This window comes from Myiozetetes cayanensis, unplaced genomic scaffold (assembly GCF_022539395.1).
Source record: "Myiozetetes cayanensis isolate MyiCay16 unplaced genomic scaffold, myiCay2020 scf5-8, whole genome shotgun sequence".
Classification (NCBI taxonomy): Eukaryota; Metazoa; Chordata; class Aves; order Passeriformes; family Tyrannidae; genus Myiozetetes; species Myiozetetes cayanensis.
In genome coordinates, this window is record NW_026087742.1 from 14325792 (window position 1) to 14348055 (window position 22264).

Genomic DNA, 22264 nt, shown 5'->3' on the forward strand with positions numbered 1-22264 from the left:
AGCTTTAAAGCTTTTGATTAGCGAGTTAACCTCAGTGCAGAGTGAACAGAAAAGCCTAAACCAAGTGTCTCTGCTTTTTCCCAAGCACCTTCTGTACCAGGCAGGTGTGATAAATCATAGCCAGCATGCTCTGCTCCAAACCTGCTCTGACAAACGCTGGCACCACAGCTCAAAAGAAAAGGACACTGCCACATGCAAAAGGCAACACTCTGATGGCACTGAAATCCCAAGCATCCCCAGAGGCAGGGAGTGGGAAAGCATGGGGGGAGGAAAGGAGCCAGGCCAGATGTTTTCTGCCTCATTTCACAACTGCCCCAATCGCTGCCATTTTCCCTCTGCCTTCTGCATGTCACAATTCCTTTCTTTTAAAATATAGTCTTTAATCTCATTTCCTGACACCATCTCCAGCACTTATTGGTAAAGATGTAAGCACTGCAGAAGAATTGGCATCTATCTTAGTAAGATTTACACCACACTGAACTGTACTTATTAAAATAGAAATACAAGGATAGTTAGTTCAATTATGTATTGTAAGAGAAATGTGACATTTAAAAATACTATGTTGCTATGTTGTCCATGAACTAGGGTAAAATTCAAAGTTTAAAATGCAATTATGTTAATAACTACAAAATATCCTGAAAAACAAATTTTAGAAATGTAGAATTTTTTCTCACTCCATGTCTTCTCTTTTGGGCAATCCATTCCTATTTCCTCTTTCCCTGCCCAATACAACTCACTTGTTAGGATCACTTTTCTGCATAGTTATCTCTGAATTCTCCTAATTCTACTGAATTACTAATTAATGGAGAAACACTGCAGACAGGTATTTAATAGAAATCACACAAAATGACTCATCACTGCTGTTAACATGAGAGACCAAACCAGCTCGTGCTTCTTCCTGCTTGGAGCTGACACTCCCTATCCCTCAGCAACACATGTGCACGATAACCCACACACAGTTTCCTGTGTTATTTGCTACATATGGCAGTTGAGTTTTATTTAATGTTACTTTAAAATAAAAAACCCCAATCCTTCTGTCTCCATCCACACCATACACAACAAACACACTTCACGGACAGAGAGTCTCTGCACCATCCATGTGCCAGGAGGGCTGGAGGTCAGAAAGCCCAAAGGGCTGTGGCAGAACTAACTCCAAACAATATTTGTAATGGGAAAGGGAAAGGCAAGGAGATTAAACGTGCAAATTACAAAAGTCAAAGCACAACAATACTTTGGATATTTTGCTGTTTGGAACATTGTTTTGTCGTAAAGGGCAGACACGCAAAGCAGCAGGATCAGTTTTTCAGCCCCAAGCCCAGTGCCCATGAATTTACCTCTGACAACTTCTTCCACAGACTCTGTAGTTGTGGTGGTTGTGGTTGCAATACTGGTAGTTCTTTCAGTTGCCTCCTCATACTCTTCCTCTGTCTCTTCTTCGATTTCATCACCATCATCATCATCGTCATCAGCATCTTCATCTTCCACAACTGTTAGCTCCTCATCTTCCTCTGCTTGTTCTTCTGCTGCCTTATCATCGCTAAATGAAGAAAATGGTAATGATGTGTCAGCAACAAAATTATTTCAAGATAACATGAAAAAAATTTTATTCAAAAACTCTGTAAGGACAAGAAGTTACCTGTTCCTCAATTTCCCTCCCTTCTCCTTAAATAGAAAAGAAAGAATCAGGCACTCTGGAAAGTCTCAAATAGTTAGACATCTGAAATGTTTAATCAATCCCCTCCCCTCAAAAAACCTAAATAAACAAAAAACCCCAACAACAAACCAAAACCAAACAAACAGCAAAGAAAGAAAGAAACAAACAAAAAACCAAAACCCCCACAAACAACAAAAAGTAAACATCAGCAATGCAGTGGGGAAACTAGCAAGATGCCACACTGGAGCTCTGCCTTTTGCACAGGGATGGAAAAAGAATCCCCATCAGCAATATCACATTTTCACAGCTGAATAACATTGCAAACATGCTCAGTCCATGCTACCATCAAACAGTCAATTTTTATTTTGAAAAAAGGGTCAAATTTGCTCAAAATGTATTCACTTGATAAGCACACAGAAGCAAGAGTTCCTCGGGACTCTCTCACCCAGGAGGCAGCTTATCCAGAGGCTCCCTGTGGACTACCTTCATGCCTTTCATAGAGAACTATCAAGTGCTGAACTGACTTCAAATTATCTCCACCGATGAGTTTTTTCTCCTGCTGATACAAGTGTTGCATGAATGGAAAGGGCACTTCTACACAACAACAGGAAGACATACTGCAATTGACTATCAAACGTATTTGGTGGCTTAATATGTCAGAAATTTTCTAGGATCACTCTTAGTTCTGAATGATATATAAAAATGCACTCGGCTACTGCTCCTGCTGCCTCTGAAATGCCTCCTAAGCTCAGTGCCCAGCTGTTGCAAGGCTTCAGGTTTGTCAATCTGATCTTCTACTTCAAATTTACTACTAATGAATAAATGATCTTTAAATACTCAAATATGCAGTGACTTTTTGTCACCTTCATGCACAAGTGGGTGTGAATCTTTTTCACAGCATCGCATATGCTTGAACAGCCTTCTCAGCGCAGTTAACAACTTCTCTCCTCCACCTCATTTTGGAGACCGAGCCTGTAATACTTCATCTTATATTATGTTGCCTCCTACAACTCTGAAAGCGAATCCAGCAAAAAGGATGGCAGTATGATTCTTTTTAACAGGGTATTAAGAAGTTTAGAAGTGTTGATAGAATTTTTGTAAGCCACAAGCCTTACTCTACTAGGAGCAAATTAGGTCTCTGTGCAAACAAGAATGGTTTCCCTGCTCCTTCCTCCCCAAAATATCTGGCCTCCAGAAGCACAAGAGAAGCCTTCCACTGGGGAACACCCTGGTATGTTATACAAATGTATGTGGTTAAAACCACCGTGCAGAAGAGTCTGCAAGAGTCAACCTGTTTCCATTCACACAGGACTGAAAAAGAGGCACAAAACCACCTGGCCACTTGGTTCTTCTCTTAATTTTTTTTTATTTCTAAAAACTGGCTTAGAAACTTCACCATCTCCACTCTACAGTTTTCCCTGGAAAACTAATTTCACTATGTTGGTAATTTCCAGCTTCCTTTTCAGTAACTCTTTTCTGAACAATGCATTTCTTCTGTTTTTATTTTCCTTATCAAGTATTTCACTTTTTCACAAGCACAAAATAAACACTATACATAAACCATCCCCTTTCAACTACAGAGGTGGATTTGTCAAGGCCAGTATCTGCTGCTGATCTCCAGGTTAAGAAGCTTTGAGTCTTGGCTGACTACAGGCATTTAAACTAGGCATGCTGAGGATAAGACATCCAGATTTTGATCAAGAGCATCAGACACCATATGTCTTTCAACATTAAAGAAAGCTGCTCTCTGCCTTTCTCTCACCTAAGCTACAAACACATCATGATTTAAGAACAATTGCCATTATTTTTCCTCTTCCTTTCCCATGAATGATCACTCTCAGATACCAGCAAGCTCATAAAGTTAAAAAAGGACAACAGAAACAACCTAATGAAACAAAGGAAAGTCAATTAGTCACACAGAAAGCACTTCAAAAATAATTTGTATGCGTGCATCCAATATCCATCTGTTTTTAGCTACACAAAAGCAATCAACTCAGCTATGTCAGGCCACAGCGTTTTCCTGTGAAATTCTCAGCATCAAGGCCAAGCTTTTTTTTTTTTCTTTTAATTTTTTTTATTATTATTTTTTTAATTTTTAGGGGGCATGATGGCGAAGAGGGAGGACGGTTCTTTGTGTGCACTGGCTGGCTGTGCCAGCCAGAGAGGGCCCCAGTTCCCTTTCCAGTAACTTAGCAGAAGCAAATGCTCAAAGAGCAGAATTATATTTTATTCCACTTTTCAAGAAAAAGGATCAATGGAAACAGAAATGGGTTTACCTTAGGTTTAGATACCAAAATGGAAGTGAAGGTCTTGCTCTATACTTAGAGAAATAAGATGCCTGAAACTGGGCTTTAGAAAGTCATTTCCCTATTTAGCAGGTTTTAAAAACTCTTGGGACTGGCATTATTCTGATGGTTTAATCAGCTCAGCTATATTGGGCAGCACAAGAGCCCAAACAGCACTGATACACCACGGTCAGGGAGGGAGCCCAGCAACACCCAGCAGGAACAAGAGCAGATTTCACACTTAGGATCAAGGCTGCCCACCAAGTCACTCACTCCTGAGAGTCAATCACAATAACCATGCCCAGTAGTGCTGACAGCAGATGACCACATCCCAGGGCCCTGGGGAACCAGGGTGTCTCCCAGTGTTTGACAGTAATCAGGGGACTTCGAGCCTAATGATTGAAGATGTCGGTTTGGTATGGACAATGCTCTACCCTGATGTGCTCCTGTTGCAAACAAAGACAGCAGGTGGACTTGGCATATTTTTAGTTTTAGCAAAGGTAATATGTCTTGTAGGAAACATGACAAAATATGCATGGATGTTTCCCCTTGGATTTAATTGCTGTTGTCGTCCTGGCTCTTCTTCAAAGAGCATGCATGTGAGAGGGATGACAGAGAATTCCAGGGAAGGGAATGAACACTCACAACATGTGGAATATAGTATGAATTTTTCAGATGGGGGCAAATCCCTCCCTGTTGCACAGCCTGCAGAGCTGTTTCTCCCCACCATGTTAAATGCTCTGGTACCATTTTCATTTCTCAGTTAGCACCACCATGGTGCTGTTTCCCAGACAGCACATCTCACTTCTGCACACCTTTCACCTCAGTAATCAGTTTAAATTCACTGTTTTCAAGCAAGTGTTTACTAGCAAATTAATGTGGATACCAGTATTTTTCTCAGAAATCTTGGAGTTTTAGTTAATACACATAGCAGGTGTGCTTGCTTCCTGGTATTATTATTACATTTTATCTCCTTCTGTAAACAAGTATGACTCAGTCTTGTTTCTCCTGGAACCACAATACCTTGACAGCTTTTTCTGTATATCCCCTTGATACCATCCCAGCCAGGGTTTTATTAGCACCACAGACTGCAGTGTCTCGTTTACAAGAAACTGTTGACATTTCGCCTTAGCTTAGTGGTGCCTGTGACAGGATTTTTCAAAGGCTTATCAAAAAAATTACTTGATGCTCTGACAAGTTCACAGATTTGTAAAGCCATATTATCATCATCTGAATTTAACAGTTCAGCAGTAAGCAAAGGAGGCAAACTGTTAGGCTTAAATGTAGCCATGAATATACCCTCAACCCCCTCCCAGCATCAGTACAGCTCAGTCTCCTGTCTGTGGAGGCTTCTAGCAAGGAGGGCCAGCACTTTCCTTTCATAGTGGACACAGAGGTCACGCTCACTGTGACCCTTCTGCTTAAACCTCCTCACACACCGGATACCAAGATCCATTCCCTACATCAGGAAAATGATGCTCCCCTTGAGTGTTCAGGTAGCACACTGGGTCATTAATACAAATCATATGCACTCCTGAGGTGTGGTAAAACAGGGTACTTGAAATTTGGTGGCTTCAGTTCTGTTTTCTGATGCCAAAGACATACTGGGGCTCCAGGCAGCCTTAAAGAGGTAATTGGTTTCTTCCTGACTTCAAAAGAAACATACTGATCAGTAAACAGGCATATTTCTGGTTTTAAAACATAAACCACTGTACAGCCCCTGCTAATACATGTCTAAGCACACAGTTACACGCAATGATTAAAACATGGACCTGTAAATGTATATCTAGTAACCTCCTTTTCCCAATCCATCATTGCCAAGAGCTGGCGTCAATGTATTATTTATTCCCTTCACTCAGAAGCGTGTATCATTCCACTGCTTTGGGAAGGTAAAACTGAAGGAAAGGTAAACAAGAGTGAAGGAGAGTGACCTATGATACTTCTTGCTGTTCAAGAAATAAGGAAACATTATTAAATGGAAGTTCTCTTTCTTTCTGTATTCCAATAAGCTGCAGCAGAAGCAGAACACAGATGGCAAGAACAATGAGTTCTCCTTCTAACAGTGTCTCAGAATTCACAGGGTCGCAGCATGAAGTAAATTTTAAGAAGAGTTTCCTGTCTGCAACTATTACCTACAGACAAAAATGTGGCAAAGCTTTCAATTTAGGATAACAAATAACTATGGATTAATAATCAATATTGGAAAGCGGTTGATGTTTGTCTGCAATAAACATTCATCCACTGATATGTTTATTACCATGATTTTGCCAAATAACTTGAACAAAAACATATACTCCATCAGTGGGTGACAGAAAGGACGCAAAGGTGTTCAAGATAGATGTTTCAACATCTGGAAAGATTGGCATTCAGTAGACTTTGCAACTGTATCTTACTGCAGATAAACCATCTTGACTAGGGTTTTTACCAGCCACAAAGCCTAAGCAAACAGCTGGGGGAAAGCTAATTCCAAGAGAGGAATCAGCAACAACCTGCTGCCTGGCCATGGAGAGCAAGGCCTCTCTGCTGGCCCCAGACAGTGGTGGGAATTAACACAGGAGAAGCAATTGTTGCACATAACTTGTAGACTGCGCTCTTTCAGCCTAACAGGTCGAGCTGATGGCAATTTATGCATCCATAACCTTTACCACTGCAGGTGCCATCATCCCAGTTTCCACCGTCTTGTGCTTCAGCTTCCCAAAAGCACAAACCACGACCACTCTACAGCTCCTCCAAAGGAACCTTCAGGAAAGTATTTCATCTGGTTTAGCTTCGCTTCCAGTTCATTAATAATGATGAGCACAGACACATCTTTATCCTCGTGCATAGGAAAGCTCCACAGCACAGAGTTCTTCCGCTGAAGGAGAGGAAATGGGACAGACCTAACAGTGAACATCTACATGCCTTAAGAGTAAATGCCTTAAAACAAAAACCAAAATAAAAACACAAAGCAAATTACAAGAGTAAGGCACGTGCTTGGAATCCAAACAAGAAGATGGGTGCGTTGGAGGTGGCCTAATTACCCAGCTTTTGGTTAAAAGCAAACCAGAAAGCTGACAGGTAAGGAACCAAATTCTCCCTCAACAAAGCTACACATCTGGGGCCTGGGTATTTTCCACCAAATGTTTTTCCAAACCTTGCATGCTACAAAGAGTTCTTCTGAACTGAAATCTCAAAGGACAAGTTTTCTCAGAAACCAGGTTTAATCCCACCATGACACTCCTCTGAATGGTGTCACTAATTAAACATTTGAGTCAACACAAGAACTACTTAAAGCAAAAAACTAAGTGAACAGGGCACTTAGGCACATGAGCACTGACCTCACCATACTTTGTTATTTGACTCTGGCACGCTGGCTGACTTCAAGGCTAAGTTGAGTATCATCATGATACTGAGGATCCAGGTAGGAAATTTAAACAAGACCTACCAAAGTAGTTTTGCAGGATTGAAAGAGAGGAAAGGAAGTAAAAGGCAAGTATGAAATGGAGATTACCAGCAGGGGATTGTAACAAAAAAATCTGGGTTTTTTTGGAAGCATGGGGAAGGTGGATGAGACAGCAGGGCAAGAATTAAACTGCACTGCAGTTGAGAGATCAGACACAGAGCTAGGAAAGTAAAGGGTTATGCCAGACCTCCAGTCTATGGAACTGATTTTTTAAATGGCTTACTGGCATCAGAGTCTGGAAAATCACATTGACTTACTGAATTGAAAGTCTGACCCACAGCAATGATGTTTCTGATCTGTCTGTTTAGTGAACACATAAGCAAAAACTGCTCCAAAAGTGCCTTGGTTATTTTAATTAGGGTGGGGTTATACTAGGTGAGTAAATTGGATGTCTCACAAGAAGAAGAAATAATGTCACACTTGGACACATAAACATCTATAAGAGGTTGTGGAACTTTAAAGAACTCAGAGGGACACCTTCCATTGCACAGCAAGTTGGGACAAGCAATTTATATTCACAGTATTTTTCAGACATTTGTTTTGTCACTTCCAATAATTTTCCTTTTTGTTTTCCTTTACTGAAAAGATCACAATTACCTTTATTTTCACATTTCCTAACAGAAAAAAACACACAACCAAATAGTCTATTTCAAAGGTTGCTTCTGAGTTCTTAGATCTTTTCAAACAACTGAATTATGTGAATTTTGTCCTTTAGACTGTCTCTCTCCTTTCACTGTAGGTAACCTTTTACATAAAAACAATACAAAAAAGCACTCGTTTCCATTAGATTTGCAGAAAACAGGAGGAGTTGCACTAAAAGTCTTTCAATCCAATTTTTAAATAGAACACTCCCAAGAAACAAACATGCGTTCCTTGCCCTGCTGCCTCTGACAGATACATTTACCTTTTTTCCCATAATGAAACATATTTTATACCCTTAGAAATTTCTTTCCACAGCTGACCCGCTTAAAAAGCCACGTGTGCAAGGTAGGATGTAACATTTCATCTTACAGAAGGTACCTGTTGACTGACAGGCAAGAACGCTTTTTCAAAACTGACCTAGTTTTTTCTCTGAAACGAAGCCTTTGCTGGTGTTGCTGTTCTGACAGTTTTCTTCAGAAGATGAAGGACTCCACAAGAAGCATGTAATTTTTAGAGAACAGAGTCATATGTTTAACCCATACACTTCCCTTCTTTATTTTTGCTAAAGAGAAACTTAAAATCTAGAATGTTAAACATACCTGAAAACACACAAAAATCGGGCTTTGTGAGCCTGATGACACTGAATAAATACTACCTCCAAAATCCTGACAGCAAAAATGTGTTAAGAGTGTGATGGAAGAGGGCAGAGGGAAGATCACCTGCACAGCCCAGTTTGAGCCAGCTTGAGAATCAGCAGAAAGCTCTGGATCTGTTACAACATGTTTCTTTCCACAGAACTTCTGCTGTACTCAGAACTGAATATTCAGTGTTTCTTTGTTCAACCTGCTGTCCTACAGCTTATCTGAGGCAGACAGTGTAAACTCCATACCAAACCAAGTACTTGCCCTGTTAGTGGAATTCATCATCTTGGTACCCTCACATGACGACAACAGGGTAAAACTGGAAGAATAACTTTGTCTTACAATTGAGGAAAGAAAAATAAAAATACCAGAAGCATGCAATAATTCTGGATGTTCAATTTAAGACACTGAATAGCATTTTTTAAAGAATATGTCATCTTAAACTTCTTAAATACAGCTGCCACCAGCAGCAGCTGCAAGAAGTCAGAGCAGATTATCTCCACTTGTATAGCTAGAAGAAAAAGGGGCAGCTTTCCCACTAAATTTTTTATGGTGGTCACAATATGCCAAGCCTGGCAAAAGACCTTCATGGCAGAAACAATCATAGATCCAGTTCTCCGGGTCAACATTTTACTGTTTCAGCCTTTTCTTCTTCATTCAGACCACACTTTTTTTTATCAGCAGTGATCAAAACAGAGATCCCATGCGAAGGAAGGTCTTATTATCATATAATCAAAGCTGAAATATTTGCATGCAAGATTGGAAACCTCTTCTGCCAGAAAAAAACAAGCTGTATGTCTTTGCTGTTTCGTCCAAGTATCCCAAGTGTGTTGCTTTTGTTAGAAGGCAAAGAGAAAAAACGTCCCCAGTATAGAAAATCCTTTACTACGCCGTGCTATTAAAGCACAGACTCAAAAGAGGTGGAATTCTGAAATTCCTACAAACCACCCCAACTCCAAGCTCTTACTTCTAGCACAGACCACAGGCATCACTGAACGATCGAACAGAGCAGGAACTGCTGGATAACTTAATGAAGCATATCCAGCTATACATCCACCAGCACAGTCACGCTGCTGTGACGGCACACCTTTAAAAACCCAGGTGTAAACTCCTCACTGCTCATTTCTTTCATGCATTATAAGTAGTACACCGCTTTAAATGGGGCAGCATATAACACAGTGTCACAGAACCCCATCGGAACCTCTCACAGATACATCAGAAGGGTGCCTCAAGCTGATTACTGCAGCAACATTTCTCTTCCACGTTTCAGTCATTATAACTGACAACTTAACATTTTTGCTTATAGAATTATTGCCTGTTACTTAAGGAAAACACAGCAGGTGATGGCTCTGTTTTGTGAGATCATAAAAATGTAACCCTTCTCTGTAAGTCAACCTTCTACCGAATATGCAAGTTTGATGTCACGAGTCTCCTGAAACAAGCTCAATATTCACTTAAATCATACAGGTAGCCTGCCCAGCTAGAAAAGTGCTTTCATCAAGGGTTATAAAAGCCTGGGTATCTTCTATCCATCACTTCCTCAATTAGATTAATTTTCTCCACCCAGAGCCTCATCCATCACTTCAGTTAATGCTTTATACTCAAATGGTGATTGGATTTGCCAGCTCAGCATTGCTGTAATTACCTCTCAAAGCAGTGTGCTGTTTCATCAGTTCCATTCTAACTTGTTTAGTCTTAAGAAATCCAAATTTACCAGTCTTGCAAGAGTCATTGCTGTTCTGGTGTTCCTATGTTTTCTGAATTTTATTTTATCAACCTCCAAGATAAAAACTAAAAAAAATGTTATTAAAAATATATATAATGAGCTAGCTGAATATTAAGTAACAGCCAACATGAGAGACAAACCCAATTAATGTATGAATGGGAGACACACACTGTGCTAACAGCATAGGAAATATGTGAATAGGACAAAATACTTCTGAAGTTCTTCAATATAAGCAGTAACATGCCTCCAACTTAGTGATGTTTTAGTTTAATTTATAAAGACAACCGATTAGGTTCTATCTTTAAAATATTTACAAAAACACAGAAGTTTTCAGATAAGCTCTAAAATCAGTTAACAATGCTTTAGGACAGGTATAAAGCATTTTTTTCCTATTTTGGTTTCTAACAGTTCTACCACAAAACTCAAGATGATGTGAACTTCTGACCAATTAGCTGATGTATTCCAAAACACCTTCTACACTATCTCCCTAAATGAATTCAGTTTCTCAGAAACAGCAATACAATGATGGATAACTCTTGTAGAGCAAAATTCACTTATTTCAATAATTGGTGTTAACCTCTAATGATAGCAAACTTCAGAGGAGGGGGGAAAACAAGGCAAGAAAAACGAAGCAAGTTTGTAATTCCTGGTGTTCATTTTAGGGCACTGACTCCCAATTAGGAACAATTTGTATTAAGACAGCTGATGAAAACACTGCCTCTGGCTGTGCCCCTGTGTCACAGACAACTGAGTTCCCCACCATGCAGACTCTGAACCACTGCTGGCACAAGTTTTACTTAAATTTTCAGGAGTATGAACAGTCTACAGTTCAGCCTGCACAGTATGGAAAAAGGGAAATCTTTTCATCCATCCAAATCTAAGTAATTTCCTACTTCTAAGGCAGAATGTGCAGTACAGACCTTTTGTCCAGCTTCATGTCTGGTTCAGCTTTACCAGCTCAAGTGTAGAGGAGTAAGGGGTGATTTTTTTTTCTAATGTTATAGCTTCTTAAAGAATCGTTTAGTAGATTCCCAGTGGAGCATTCCTCACTGAAATTTTAGAGATTGACTTTCCAATTTAATGAAAAAGCTTATATCAACGAGAACCTGTTGTTTAACATGAGTGACAAGATGGCTTGAAAGCAGAGGAACACTCGAGAGACAAAACGTTAATTTTCTCTTTCCTCCAGTGAACATGTTTCCAATGAAGAATTTAGCCTCAAAACCTCTTTTTCTTAATAACACTTTAAGATTTAGTACTGCAAAAGCTTCAAAAGAAAGGACAGCAAAGCTGGGGAAGAGTCTGGAGCACAGGTCTTAAGAGGAGTGGCTGAGGGCAGTGGGATTGTTTAGCCTGGAGAAAAGGAGGCTCAAGGGGGTACCCTCTCACTCTCTACAACTCCCTTCAAGGAGGATGTAGTGAGGTGGGGGTGGGTCTCCTTTTCAGTGAAAATTCTTTTCTGGTATCTAACCTGAACCTTCCCTGGTGCAACTTAAGACCATTTCATGTCACCCTTTCACATGGGTAAGAGTGGTCAGGCATTGGAGTAAGTTGGTCTGGGTGTGGCACTTGAGGATATGGTTTAGTGGTGATTAACGTGGTGCTGGGTTGACGGTTGGACTGGATGATCTTGAAGGTCTCTGACAGGCTTGATGATTCTGTGATTCTACATTTTCTTTTCTTTTGGGCTCAGAGCTGGACTTCCAATTAAGGCTCATTTCTTTGACTCAGTTAAGAACAATGGGAAAAGGTGGAGGAGGGAAGGATGGTCAAGAAACACAATGTCATTGCATATTTCGATACGAGCAAGAGGAAACAAGCAGAAATTGAAGGATTTAAGTAGTAAGAGTCTCTGAAAGACCTGGCCCTCTCCCATGATTTCTTCATCCACAACCTTTCCATATCCATGACACCATCACTTTATTCCTCCTAGTTTTGCCTTTTCTCCTCCATGTTCAAGCCATGTTTGCTTATTCCAGCTAATGCCAAAGAGAATAAAGTATCCACCAAAGCAATAGGTAAAGTAGATTAGAGTATTTTGGTTACTTTTTCTTAATCTTCCTGGTCAGCTACCATGCAATGGCCAGAAATATCCTCAGGTCAAACCATTTCCCCCAAAGGCTCTCCTTTTGTGCTGTATTTTCAAGTACCTTTCCTGCAGGTGGATGGCAGGATAAGCAGGGGAAAAAGAAGGCTGTGAGGAACACAGGGACATGTAATGTGGAGAAACAGGACAAGAGGGTTTTGTGTTTTGAACAGCCCTTGTCAATGAACACCATGAGCATAGAGTTGTAGCATTTACTTGCTTTCACCTGCATTCGCAATTGAAGCATCAACATCTTCCAGGCTGTGGCCTGCCTGCAAGGACCCAAACAAAGGGAATTAAGCAGGAGCTAGTAAAAATAACAGCTACAAAAAAAAAAAAAAAGGACAATTTCCCAAGTATAGAAACAACTAAACTCCATTAAATTTGACTTTTAAAATTTTTACACGAACTCCTGAATACTATTAAATTTACTTGCTTATGTATCCCTCTTTAGACTTCCTGGCATTTTTTATAAATTTGTGCCACAGGCAGACATCCCAATTGTCTGTCTGCCTACCTTCTGTCATGGCAGCAGCGAGACATACCATGAAGAGTCAGTGAGTTGTGGCCAATTTAAACACACCGTGTGACTGCCTCACTTAATGACAGCACTCCAGGGAATTCAGATTGTAACTAATGAGATGTGGAGGTCAATTTGCAGCCATTTCTGAAGGGAAGACACTGGGTAAATCTTTGTAAAATTTAAGTCATAGATAAAGATGTAAAAAGAGCTAAAAAGTAAAAGAAACTAAATATACACTTCCTCCAGGTCAAGTAAGGATTTTCCAACATTTTACTCAGCAAAGCAATTCTTGTGGGCCCCTGTGACTCCTCCTCCCCATGGAAACACACCACTAAAAAAACTGACCAGTTTCAAATGCTTTTCAGGATTTCTTGGATTAGAGGCAATTAGGAAAAAAAGATACCACTGACAAAAAAGCCCCACAAAGCTCTTCATGGAGTGAAAAAGATGCATCACTTCAACTACTTTTTTGCAGCATTTGGGAGATGAGCACTCATCCTTAAGCTCAGTATGGCACAGGGTTGCAAAATCAGAGAACAATGTGATTATTATGCTATATAGCACAATTTTTTTTTAGTTTTGTTCACAGATGCCTAATTATCAGCACCAAGTGCACTGCATCCTTTTGGATTATTTATTGTAGTAAAAAACCAACTGTATTAACTGTGCTAATGGAAAGTATGAACAAACCATAAAATTCAGCTTGGCAGAAGTTTATGAGAAACTGTAAACCAAATCATTATAAAATACACCGCTCCCTACAAATGCAACATTTACAACACTGCCCCATCATTACATCAGTCTTTCACACTTCTTACACGCTGAACAAACAACATTAATTTGCCCTGAACTGCTGAGGAGAAAAGAATGAGAAATTAAATCTCCTACTTTTGACCTTGAAAATATATTTGAATGGTCTAGAAAAACGAGACTTGGCTGATGTTAAGGCACTACCTTCTGCCTCCTGAGCTACAGGATGTAAAGAAAAGCTCTCCATACAACTCTCAACAGTGAGACTCATAGTGCCTCAGCTTCCCTTGCTGTGAATGACGGAAAAGGACAGCAGACTGTTTTCCCGATGGGAGGGAAAGCCTGGGAGGTGTCACATACTCTGACAGGCAGATGAGGAGAGGTGAATATGAGGCAGATGTAGACAGAGAAAACCTGGAAGTTTCCAGCTTGGCCGTCACTCCTAAAGATATTTAACCTTGAACATCAAGAACACCAAAGCTTCCAGCAAGTGCCCAGGTACAGACAAGAGGGCCACCAAGCTATGCCGAGTCTCAAGGGCAGCCAGAGCTTGCAGGTCACTTGACTGAGCTGTAGCTATGCAGGGAGAGCTCTGCAGCTACATTGAAAGCCAACACCTGCATCTGGCTGTCCCTCAGGCAGACTTCAAGGTAAATGTTAATTAAAGGTGTGGATAACTGCAAGGGAACGCCACTGCTGACAAACGCTTTTACCTCTCAGAGTTACAGACTATTTCAGGACGAGCATGACACCACACAAGTTCAAAAGGATATGTGGATCCTGCACCTTGGCTTCACAAACAAAATGGAGGAATAGATATATATCACCTGTCAGCAAAATACACCCTCACACCTGCCTCACAAGCCACATCCTTTTACATTCAGACCCAGGTGGTGGTCAAATGCTGGGGAGGAAGAACGTCCATCTATGACTGCACAGCTTTGGCTCTCCCTGCACAGAAGAAAACACTCTCGACAAAGCAAAAAAGAAAATGCAGTGCCCCAGGGACAACTGCTGGGGGTGAAAACAAAGCACAGTCTGAAAAGCGGCATTTACAAAATGAATGGCTGCAATGTGCTTTCCTCTAAATATTCAGAATCATAAATGCAAATATTTTCAAGTTCAGATCTGAACAGCTTGAGAAATAAAGTTACTTTGAAATATACCACTGACATTTGTTGGATTCTGCTTTGTCACAGAGTTTTGAGAAATGAGGATATAATAATCTGCTTTCCAGCTTATCACCTCTAAATCAAACATGTTACCTTCACTTTGACTTGGGTGTCTCACCACTGAGTATTTGTGAGGTATTGGCAACTAATTTTAGCCAAAAATGATGACTTATGGGAAGAAACAGGTAAAATAAGCCAACCCAGTAACTGCTGCAACACAAATGCTGTGGAATTCCTGCCCCAAACCTGTGGCAGAGCAACAGCACGGAATCCTTCTCCTAAAGAGCCAGCTTCTGATTTTCGTATCTGTGCACGAACAAAAGTGTTTCCAGTACTCGCAGCAGTGACTACCAAAATGACAGGCAGAGCAAACACATGGATTCCCCCAGAATGAGCCACCCTTGGAAGGCACAGCACCTGTCCCATGATTTGGAGCACGCCCTGGGTGTGTTAAAGGCTGTCAACTGGAAGACACCAACAACGTGTGCTCAGTTAACCTGACCCAGGTAAAAGCTATCACAGCTCCTGAGAGAGGAAAATACTTCAATAGATACAAAATTTGAATTACCACCCACTGCTGCATAAGAAATTAAATTTTTTTTATATGACTAAATTTCAGGGGTATTTCTGGCTCTGATGCACACAATTTAAATGTAGTTGGGAAGCTGAAGAGGTAGCAAGAAATATGAGTGAGTCAGTCTAAAACAACTACCAGTTGCTTGGCTCTTCATCTGCAGATGAAGTACAAGTGCCCTATAAAATGATCTTTCATTTTCCTCTTGCAAGCATTTCTGTGGGAGGGGGAAAAAATAAATCACTATTTGCTTGGAACTTCAGAAATGGATTGAAATGCAATTACAGCTCCCATTCCTAGAGGATACAAAATTTATGAAGTTATTCTTGAACTTGTCTCTTCAGATATTAAACTACTTTATGAGGAACAAAATGGACTAGAATAGTAAATTAAATGTTCAGTGACAAACACAAAAAAGACAGAAATAAATGCGATATCTGTCTTGCAAACAGAAGTACTCTATATATACCACTGTGAGCTCTCTTATTTAAAGTAATTTTTGAATCTTTGATCAAACACATGAAAGAAAAGATTTCTATGTACTTTATATAGAGGTGTATAGATAATAAATATAAGTTACCTATATAACACAGGAAATAGGTGTATAAGATAGATCTATGCATCTATATTCCATGTGCATATATATATGATGAAAAAAAAGCAAATGTCCCAATTAGAACAAGGTCTATACTCATTTCTTATTCTAAGAGAACATCTTAACATCCAATCAAAATCTAAATGAAATATACAAAAACAGCACAGCAACAGTCCAAAGGCTGCTTCACGAATACTGTAGAAAGGGTATAAATAGTGACACTGATAGAGGTACAAATCAGGAGAAAGTCCAAAGGTATCAAGATGGAATATGCAAAGTTTGATGCTTCTTGTATCAAACAGTCCTGACCATTCACTACTGTTTATGACAGAAAACTAAAAATTACCATGGAGAAATATTAATTTTAAGCTTATTACTTTTTCCACAAAGGACTCTTCCCTGAGAGACTTACTAATGCTTTGTCATGAAAGATTTAGATGCCCACCATGACACGGTTTCTAACTACTCTAGGTCTTAATGCCATCTCATCATACCAAATTACAGCAATTCTATCTCTGTCCTTCATCTCTGCACTGTTCCTCAAATTGTTTCCATCTGTATTATTAAAAAGTCCAGACATAACACAATTCAGAACTCTTAACTTTCTTCATTATTCACATAATTTGGACACCATTTACTTTCAGGGTTCTCCTTGAAACCAGCCCCAAGTGTTAGGCTTTGTGTATTATTTGTACCAAGGTGCAATATCAGCTCTAAGAAGCAGAAACGCTGCATTAGCACAGTCTTAAGTGATGAAAGCCTGGGGAGCACAAAGAGAATTTGCACACAGTTCTTAGTTTTATGAAGAAAGCCATTTTGGAGAGTGCATTGGCATCTTCCCATCCACCACTGCCTTGCAAAGGAAACCTCCATGCTCCACTTGACCAGCAGTGTGTTAACAACTGTCAGAGGCTAGATATTAAAACACATTTTCTTTTAGATCCTGTTTAGAAACTGATTGCCAGCAGAAAAGTATTCTTACAGTAAAATAACACCTATTACAAATGAAAACATTTCAAAACTTTCACTGGTTATGTTGGCTGATTACCTGCTGTGGGAATCCCAGACTGCAAATGAAGCATCTTAAGGGTACACTATTTATCATTTAGTTATCAAAAAGTATGTATTTAAGCATTTTTGTTATAAATACTTCTCACTGAAGAAATTACAGAGGTATCACTGTGTCCAGTGATGCTCCTCTATTAACAAACAGATGCTCCTACAACTGTGTCCAGTTCTGAGCCCCTCAGTTCAGGAAGGATCTTGAGGTGCTGGAGCAGGTCCAGAGAAGAGTAACCAGGCTGGTGAAGGGACTGGAGCACCAGTCCTAAGAGGAGAGGCTGAGGGAGCTGGGGTTGTTTAGGCTGGAGAAGAGGAGGCTCAGGGGTGACCTCATCACTCTCTACAACTACCTGAGAAGAGGTTGTAGCCAGGTGGGGGTTGGTCTCTTTTGCCAGGCAACTACCAGTAAGGCAAGAGAGCACAGTCTTAAGCTCTGTCAGGGGAGGTTGAGGTTAGTTATTAGGAAGAAATTCTTTACAGAGAGGGTAATCAGGCATTGGAATGGGTTGCCCAAGGTAAGTGGTGGATTCTCTGTCCCTGGAGGTGTTTAAGAAGAGACTGGATGTGGCACTTAGTGCTACAGTCTAGTAATGACGGTGGTAGTGGATCAAGCATTGGATTTGATGATCTCAGAGGTCCTTTCCAACCCAGCTGATTCTGTGATTCTCAAAAAAGTACAGGTAACTGTTTTAACAATAAGCTTTTCTGCAGAAAGAAAAAATACCTGGGTAGAATAGAACACTGATGCTTTCAATCACTGCATGTGCAAGTTCACATATACAGAGTAGTGACTCTTTCACTCTGAGGTCTTTTAGACAGATTTTTGGCATCTTAAATATGATGCTGCTAACAAGTTGAAGGGTGCAAAGTCAATCTTACCTTCCATCTGCATAGTCTGCATCTGCACCTCCCCACCAGACATCTGAATCATCATCTTCGGCATCAGCTGAATCAAGATTGTCGCTTTCCTCTGCTAAGGGGCAGCACACGAACTCCACACCACGGAACTTGTCGATCCCACAGGGCAGCAGCATGCCATAGTCGTGCAGATTCATGCTCTTCTCACTACAGGACTGCAGAAGAGAGAAAAGTAGGAAGAGCAACAATATTGTCATGGAGGAAGAGAGAAAAACTGTCACAGACCTTGAGAAAACATGAAAGGGCTGCCTTAGGAAGGTCAAAGCTGGTGAACTACACAATCTCTGAATTTCGAAATGCAATTTAAAAAGTCATGTGAGCATGCACTGCCTGACTGTAGGTAGCTCCCTGGCTCTGTTCACAAAACCACTGTAAGCAACAAGCTCTCCTTTCAGTTTTTCCCATTACAGAAAGACTTGTCTCCTCTCATTATACATGACCACTTCATATCCTCTTGTCTAGAATGATCACAGGCTCTGCCTCACAAACAGCAAACTTGGAAGACAGAACAGTAATTTGATGTATTAATCCCAATCCTGCTGCACTAGTGCTATTGAAGAGTTCACCGCAGGACAGATTAATATTTGAAATGCCTGTTATACTGGAAACACTGTATCTGGTCTGACACCTCTGACTGTACATTGCCTACTAGCCTTCTCTGGAGAAGAGTCGTGCAAACACTACACCTTAAAGGTACAGTGATGTAGGACAGAAAGATAAAAGCGATGTCTGACAGGTGAAAAAAGGAAAACAGTTCAGTAGTGCACAGTGTTCTTCTTCCAGGCTATTGCCATTCCAAGTCTGCGAGCAGCTAAAATGAACTAGAATTTCCCTGTCTGAAGGTTGGTGCCTTAAATGCTTCATTTAAGTATGATTCAAGCAAAAACTGAAAATTTGAGAAGCTGCTGAGCACATTTCAGATTTCATCTCCAGAAGGTGGGATAACATACAAACCAAGAGGTTCCAAACAAAATAGCAGCCAGAAATCTTCTTGGAAGCTCATCTCTGCTTTTATTCCTAAAACCTCTCTACATAAGGAAAAGATGTCCAAAACACATTAGCAATTGTAATATTAAGTTTATTTCTGTTTTCAGTAAAGCACTGGTAAATTGTAAAAACTCTGTGCCTGACTGCAAAATGTGTTTGGCTAGTCCTAGTTCAGAGTCCCAGCTCTCCTACCCTTCTCTGCTGAATTTCATACAGTGCACCTCTGAGGCCTCTTTGACTTCTGTGGGCACCTGGCATACCAATATCCAAAATAAATAATGGATAATGTCCATCCAGGATGATGACTAAAGGCAAAGTCTAGGCATTTAGTTCCAAAGCAGCACTAACACAGGAAGCTGGAGGAGGCAGAAAACACAGTGGGTGTGTGAGGATAAAAACAGTGCTATGAAACAGGGTCATTGTTCAAAGGTCAATGGTAACTGTCCAGTCATGGACTCTGATGTGCTCAGATTCCCATTTCCTCCCTTATAAAGCAGAACAAAATGCCATTCACCCAAACATTCGGAACACTGCTCTTTGTCTTCCATGCCGCTGCTACATTTAAAGTCATCCTCAGAAGAGCGACACAGCTTTAAAGAAGGAAGGCAGGAAACTTTAAGACATGAATGTACCTCTTTAGCAACAGTATGCCAGTGCAGGTGAGTTTCACACACATCCATCCTTTCCTGGTGAAGGAACTTGCACTTGTCTGGCACCAGAAGGGCATCACTCACAAACTCGCCCACTGAAAGGGAAAAAAAAAGAAAAGAAAAAAAATATTAATTTTGCTTCCAAAACTCATCTTGTTAAACCTCGAGCTAGGCACAGAGCAGCTTTTGTGAATGAGTGGCAGGGTCTGTTTGCAGAGGAATGATGCTTCCATTATGACCTTCTTCCAAGTTGCCATTGGAAAGTATCTCCTGTCTGATCTCAGAGGTATTATGTTATGTAAACCTCAGTGTAATATTCGAACTTCCATATACCCATGGTAAAACTTGCAGGACCCACTGAAGATGTGTGGTGCAACGTGAAGTCAGGGGTTGGTGGATCAAATTAAAGAGAAAGGGGATTAAAGAGGACAGGGAGGAACAACTACATTTTGCATCTTAATAGCAGCAGGGGGAGGGTGTGAAGTGTTCTGAAATGCTTAAGTTTTTGCACACAAAACAAATCTGACACCAACAAATTGTTTCAAACAGCTCAAGAATATTTCTCATGAATCACAGCACTAAGAGTAACACATTCAGCTCAGTTATTTTGTTGATGCAGCCTCTTCATTGCAACTTCATTTCATCAGCCAGATGAATCCAGGTTAGCCCAGAAGGCTGATAAGCAAGTAGAGCTCATCAGCCAGGGAACAATATGACTCATGATCACCAGAGTATCTGGTCAGACTGAAGTGGGGAAAAAAGGCTCTTCACCAAGGACATAACTGACCAGAGACTGTTCTGTCTTTAAAAGTAGAACAAAAATATACATGCTCATGAAATGAAGGACACTCACAGCTTCAGTACTGACAAATAAGAAGAAACACAGATGGTAGGTAATGTGATTTGTTAGACTAAAATCACTGTAAATCTGTACCATTCTGGTATTGTAATTAAATAACCTCCAAGCCCCCCAAAGATATTTTTAAGGGAAAAATTACAGAGTTGTTTCAGGAAGTCTATACACTGAACAGACACTGGATTGTGAAAGCACATGACTCAGCTGGCACGAAATCAGCTCCCTGAAGACCTGTAGTCTGTAACCTCCAAAAAACTACAGCCTGTGTTAAATGAAAGAATCAAGGTGGTCCAATGGCTGCAAGGATGTAATAAAAGGTTAATTAATCAAAATGAGATGACTACAAGTTTACTGTTCAGCAGAGGGTCATCTCAGGGAGCTCATGAAATGGCCCTTGAGGATTACAATTAGAAAGTCAGTTTTAAAACTAACTAACACCCAATGCATTGAGGGAGAAAACAGAATTTAACAAACATATACCTTTGCTGATCACCAATATGTGTATTTCATATTAAATTCCTTGCTGTATTTCAGTGCTTTTGATCTGAAGCCTTTGAAGTCAGTCAGTTTACAGGAACCAGTAACTAGTTTACTTAAGTCACTTAACTAGGAAAAACCCCGATTTTCTTATTTTTATTCTTTGCTAACATACTCTGATGTCTGCAAATTATTAACAGAAATGCTTCCTAGAGGTATCCAAAATAAACTTGCTAAAAGAATGAGTTAGAACACTTTCTGGTAACCCAAAACACAAAATTTGCACCTTTGGTTAACAGTCTCTGCTCCCAGTGGCATCACACACTAATCTTGCAGTGAATTTGAATAAATTTGCAGCTTTGTAGGGGACCAGCCTGTCACATACCTGAAGTAACTCAGTCCATAAGTAACTGGCAATTGTTAATGCTTCAATTTAGTAAAGTACCAGAGCACTAGGCAAGCACAGGGGTGCTTTGCTGAAGACTCAAGAGCACATTGACATTGCTCTCCTACAACATGATGACTTCATGCAGAACCGCAGTTACACCTTTCCAGCTGTTCAAGCGGGACAAACATCCAAAGCAGTCTTTAGGGCAAACCTTTCTTTAAAACAACAACAACATAAAATCCTGGAGTGGGTTTTACTCCAGCAAACTCTATCTGATGCTTGTGCATGAGCTTGTGTCATCTGTTCTCGTACACACAGAGGTACAAGTCCAAACACAAACACACCTGATAACCTCTGCACAAAGCTATTCCATTCCCCTTAACACCTTGTAATATGACTATAATATTGTGTGTATGAAAGCAATTAATGGTTTACCCCAAAGTGCTGTGCAGCCCTTCAGAAGGACCTTGACAGGTTGCAGAGGGTCACAGAAGAACAGTCTGAAGTACAACAAAGGTAAGTAAAAGGTCCTGCACCTGAGGAGGAATAACCCCAGGCACTGGTACAGGCTGGGGGTTGACCTGCTGGGAAACAGCTCTGTGGAGAAGGACCTGGAGGTCCTGTGGGACAACAAGCTGTCCATGAGCCAATAGCGTGTCCTTGTGGCCACAAAGGCCAATGGGATCCCGGGGTTCATTAGGAAGAGCATTGCCAGCAGGTCAAGGGAGGTGATCCTGCCCCTCTACTCAGCCCTGGTGAGGCACATCTGGAGTGCTGGGTCCAGTTCTGGGCTCCTCAGCACAAGAGAGACATGGAGCTCCTGGGACAGGTCCAGA

The 22264-nt window shown here is 40.6% G+C and overlaps 1 protein-coding gene across 3 annotated transcripts in view; it reads right to left on the reverse strand.

Annotated features, from left to right (window-relative positions):
• Positions 1–22264, reverse strand: part of APP (amyloid beta precursor protein) — a 200977-nt gene that overhangs the window by 85891 nt on the left and 92822 nt on the right. For all 3 annotated transcript variants that reach the window (XM_050332717.1, XM_050332718.1, XM_050332719.1), the window contains exons 4-6: positions 19690–19802; positions 18032–18225; positions 1335–1537 (exon numbers count right to left, since the gene is read on the reverse strand). In XM_050332717.1, coding sequence (XP_050188674.1) covers positions 1335–1537; positions 18032–18225; positions 19690–19802 — 510 coding nt within the window. The remainder of the gene's footprint in view (positions 1–1334; positions 1538–18031; positions 18226–19689; positions 19803–22264) is intronic.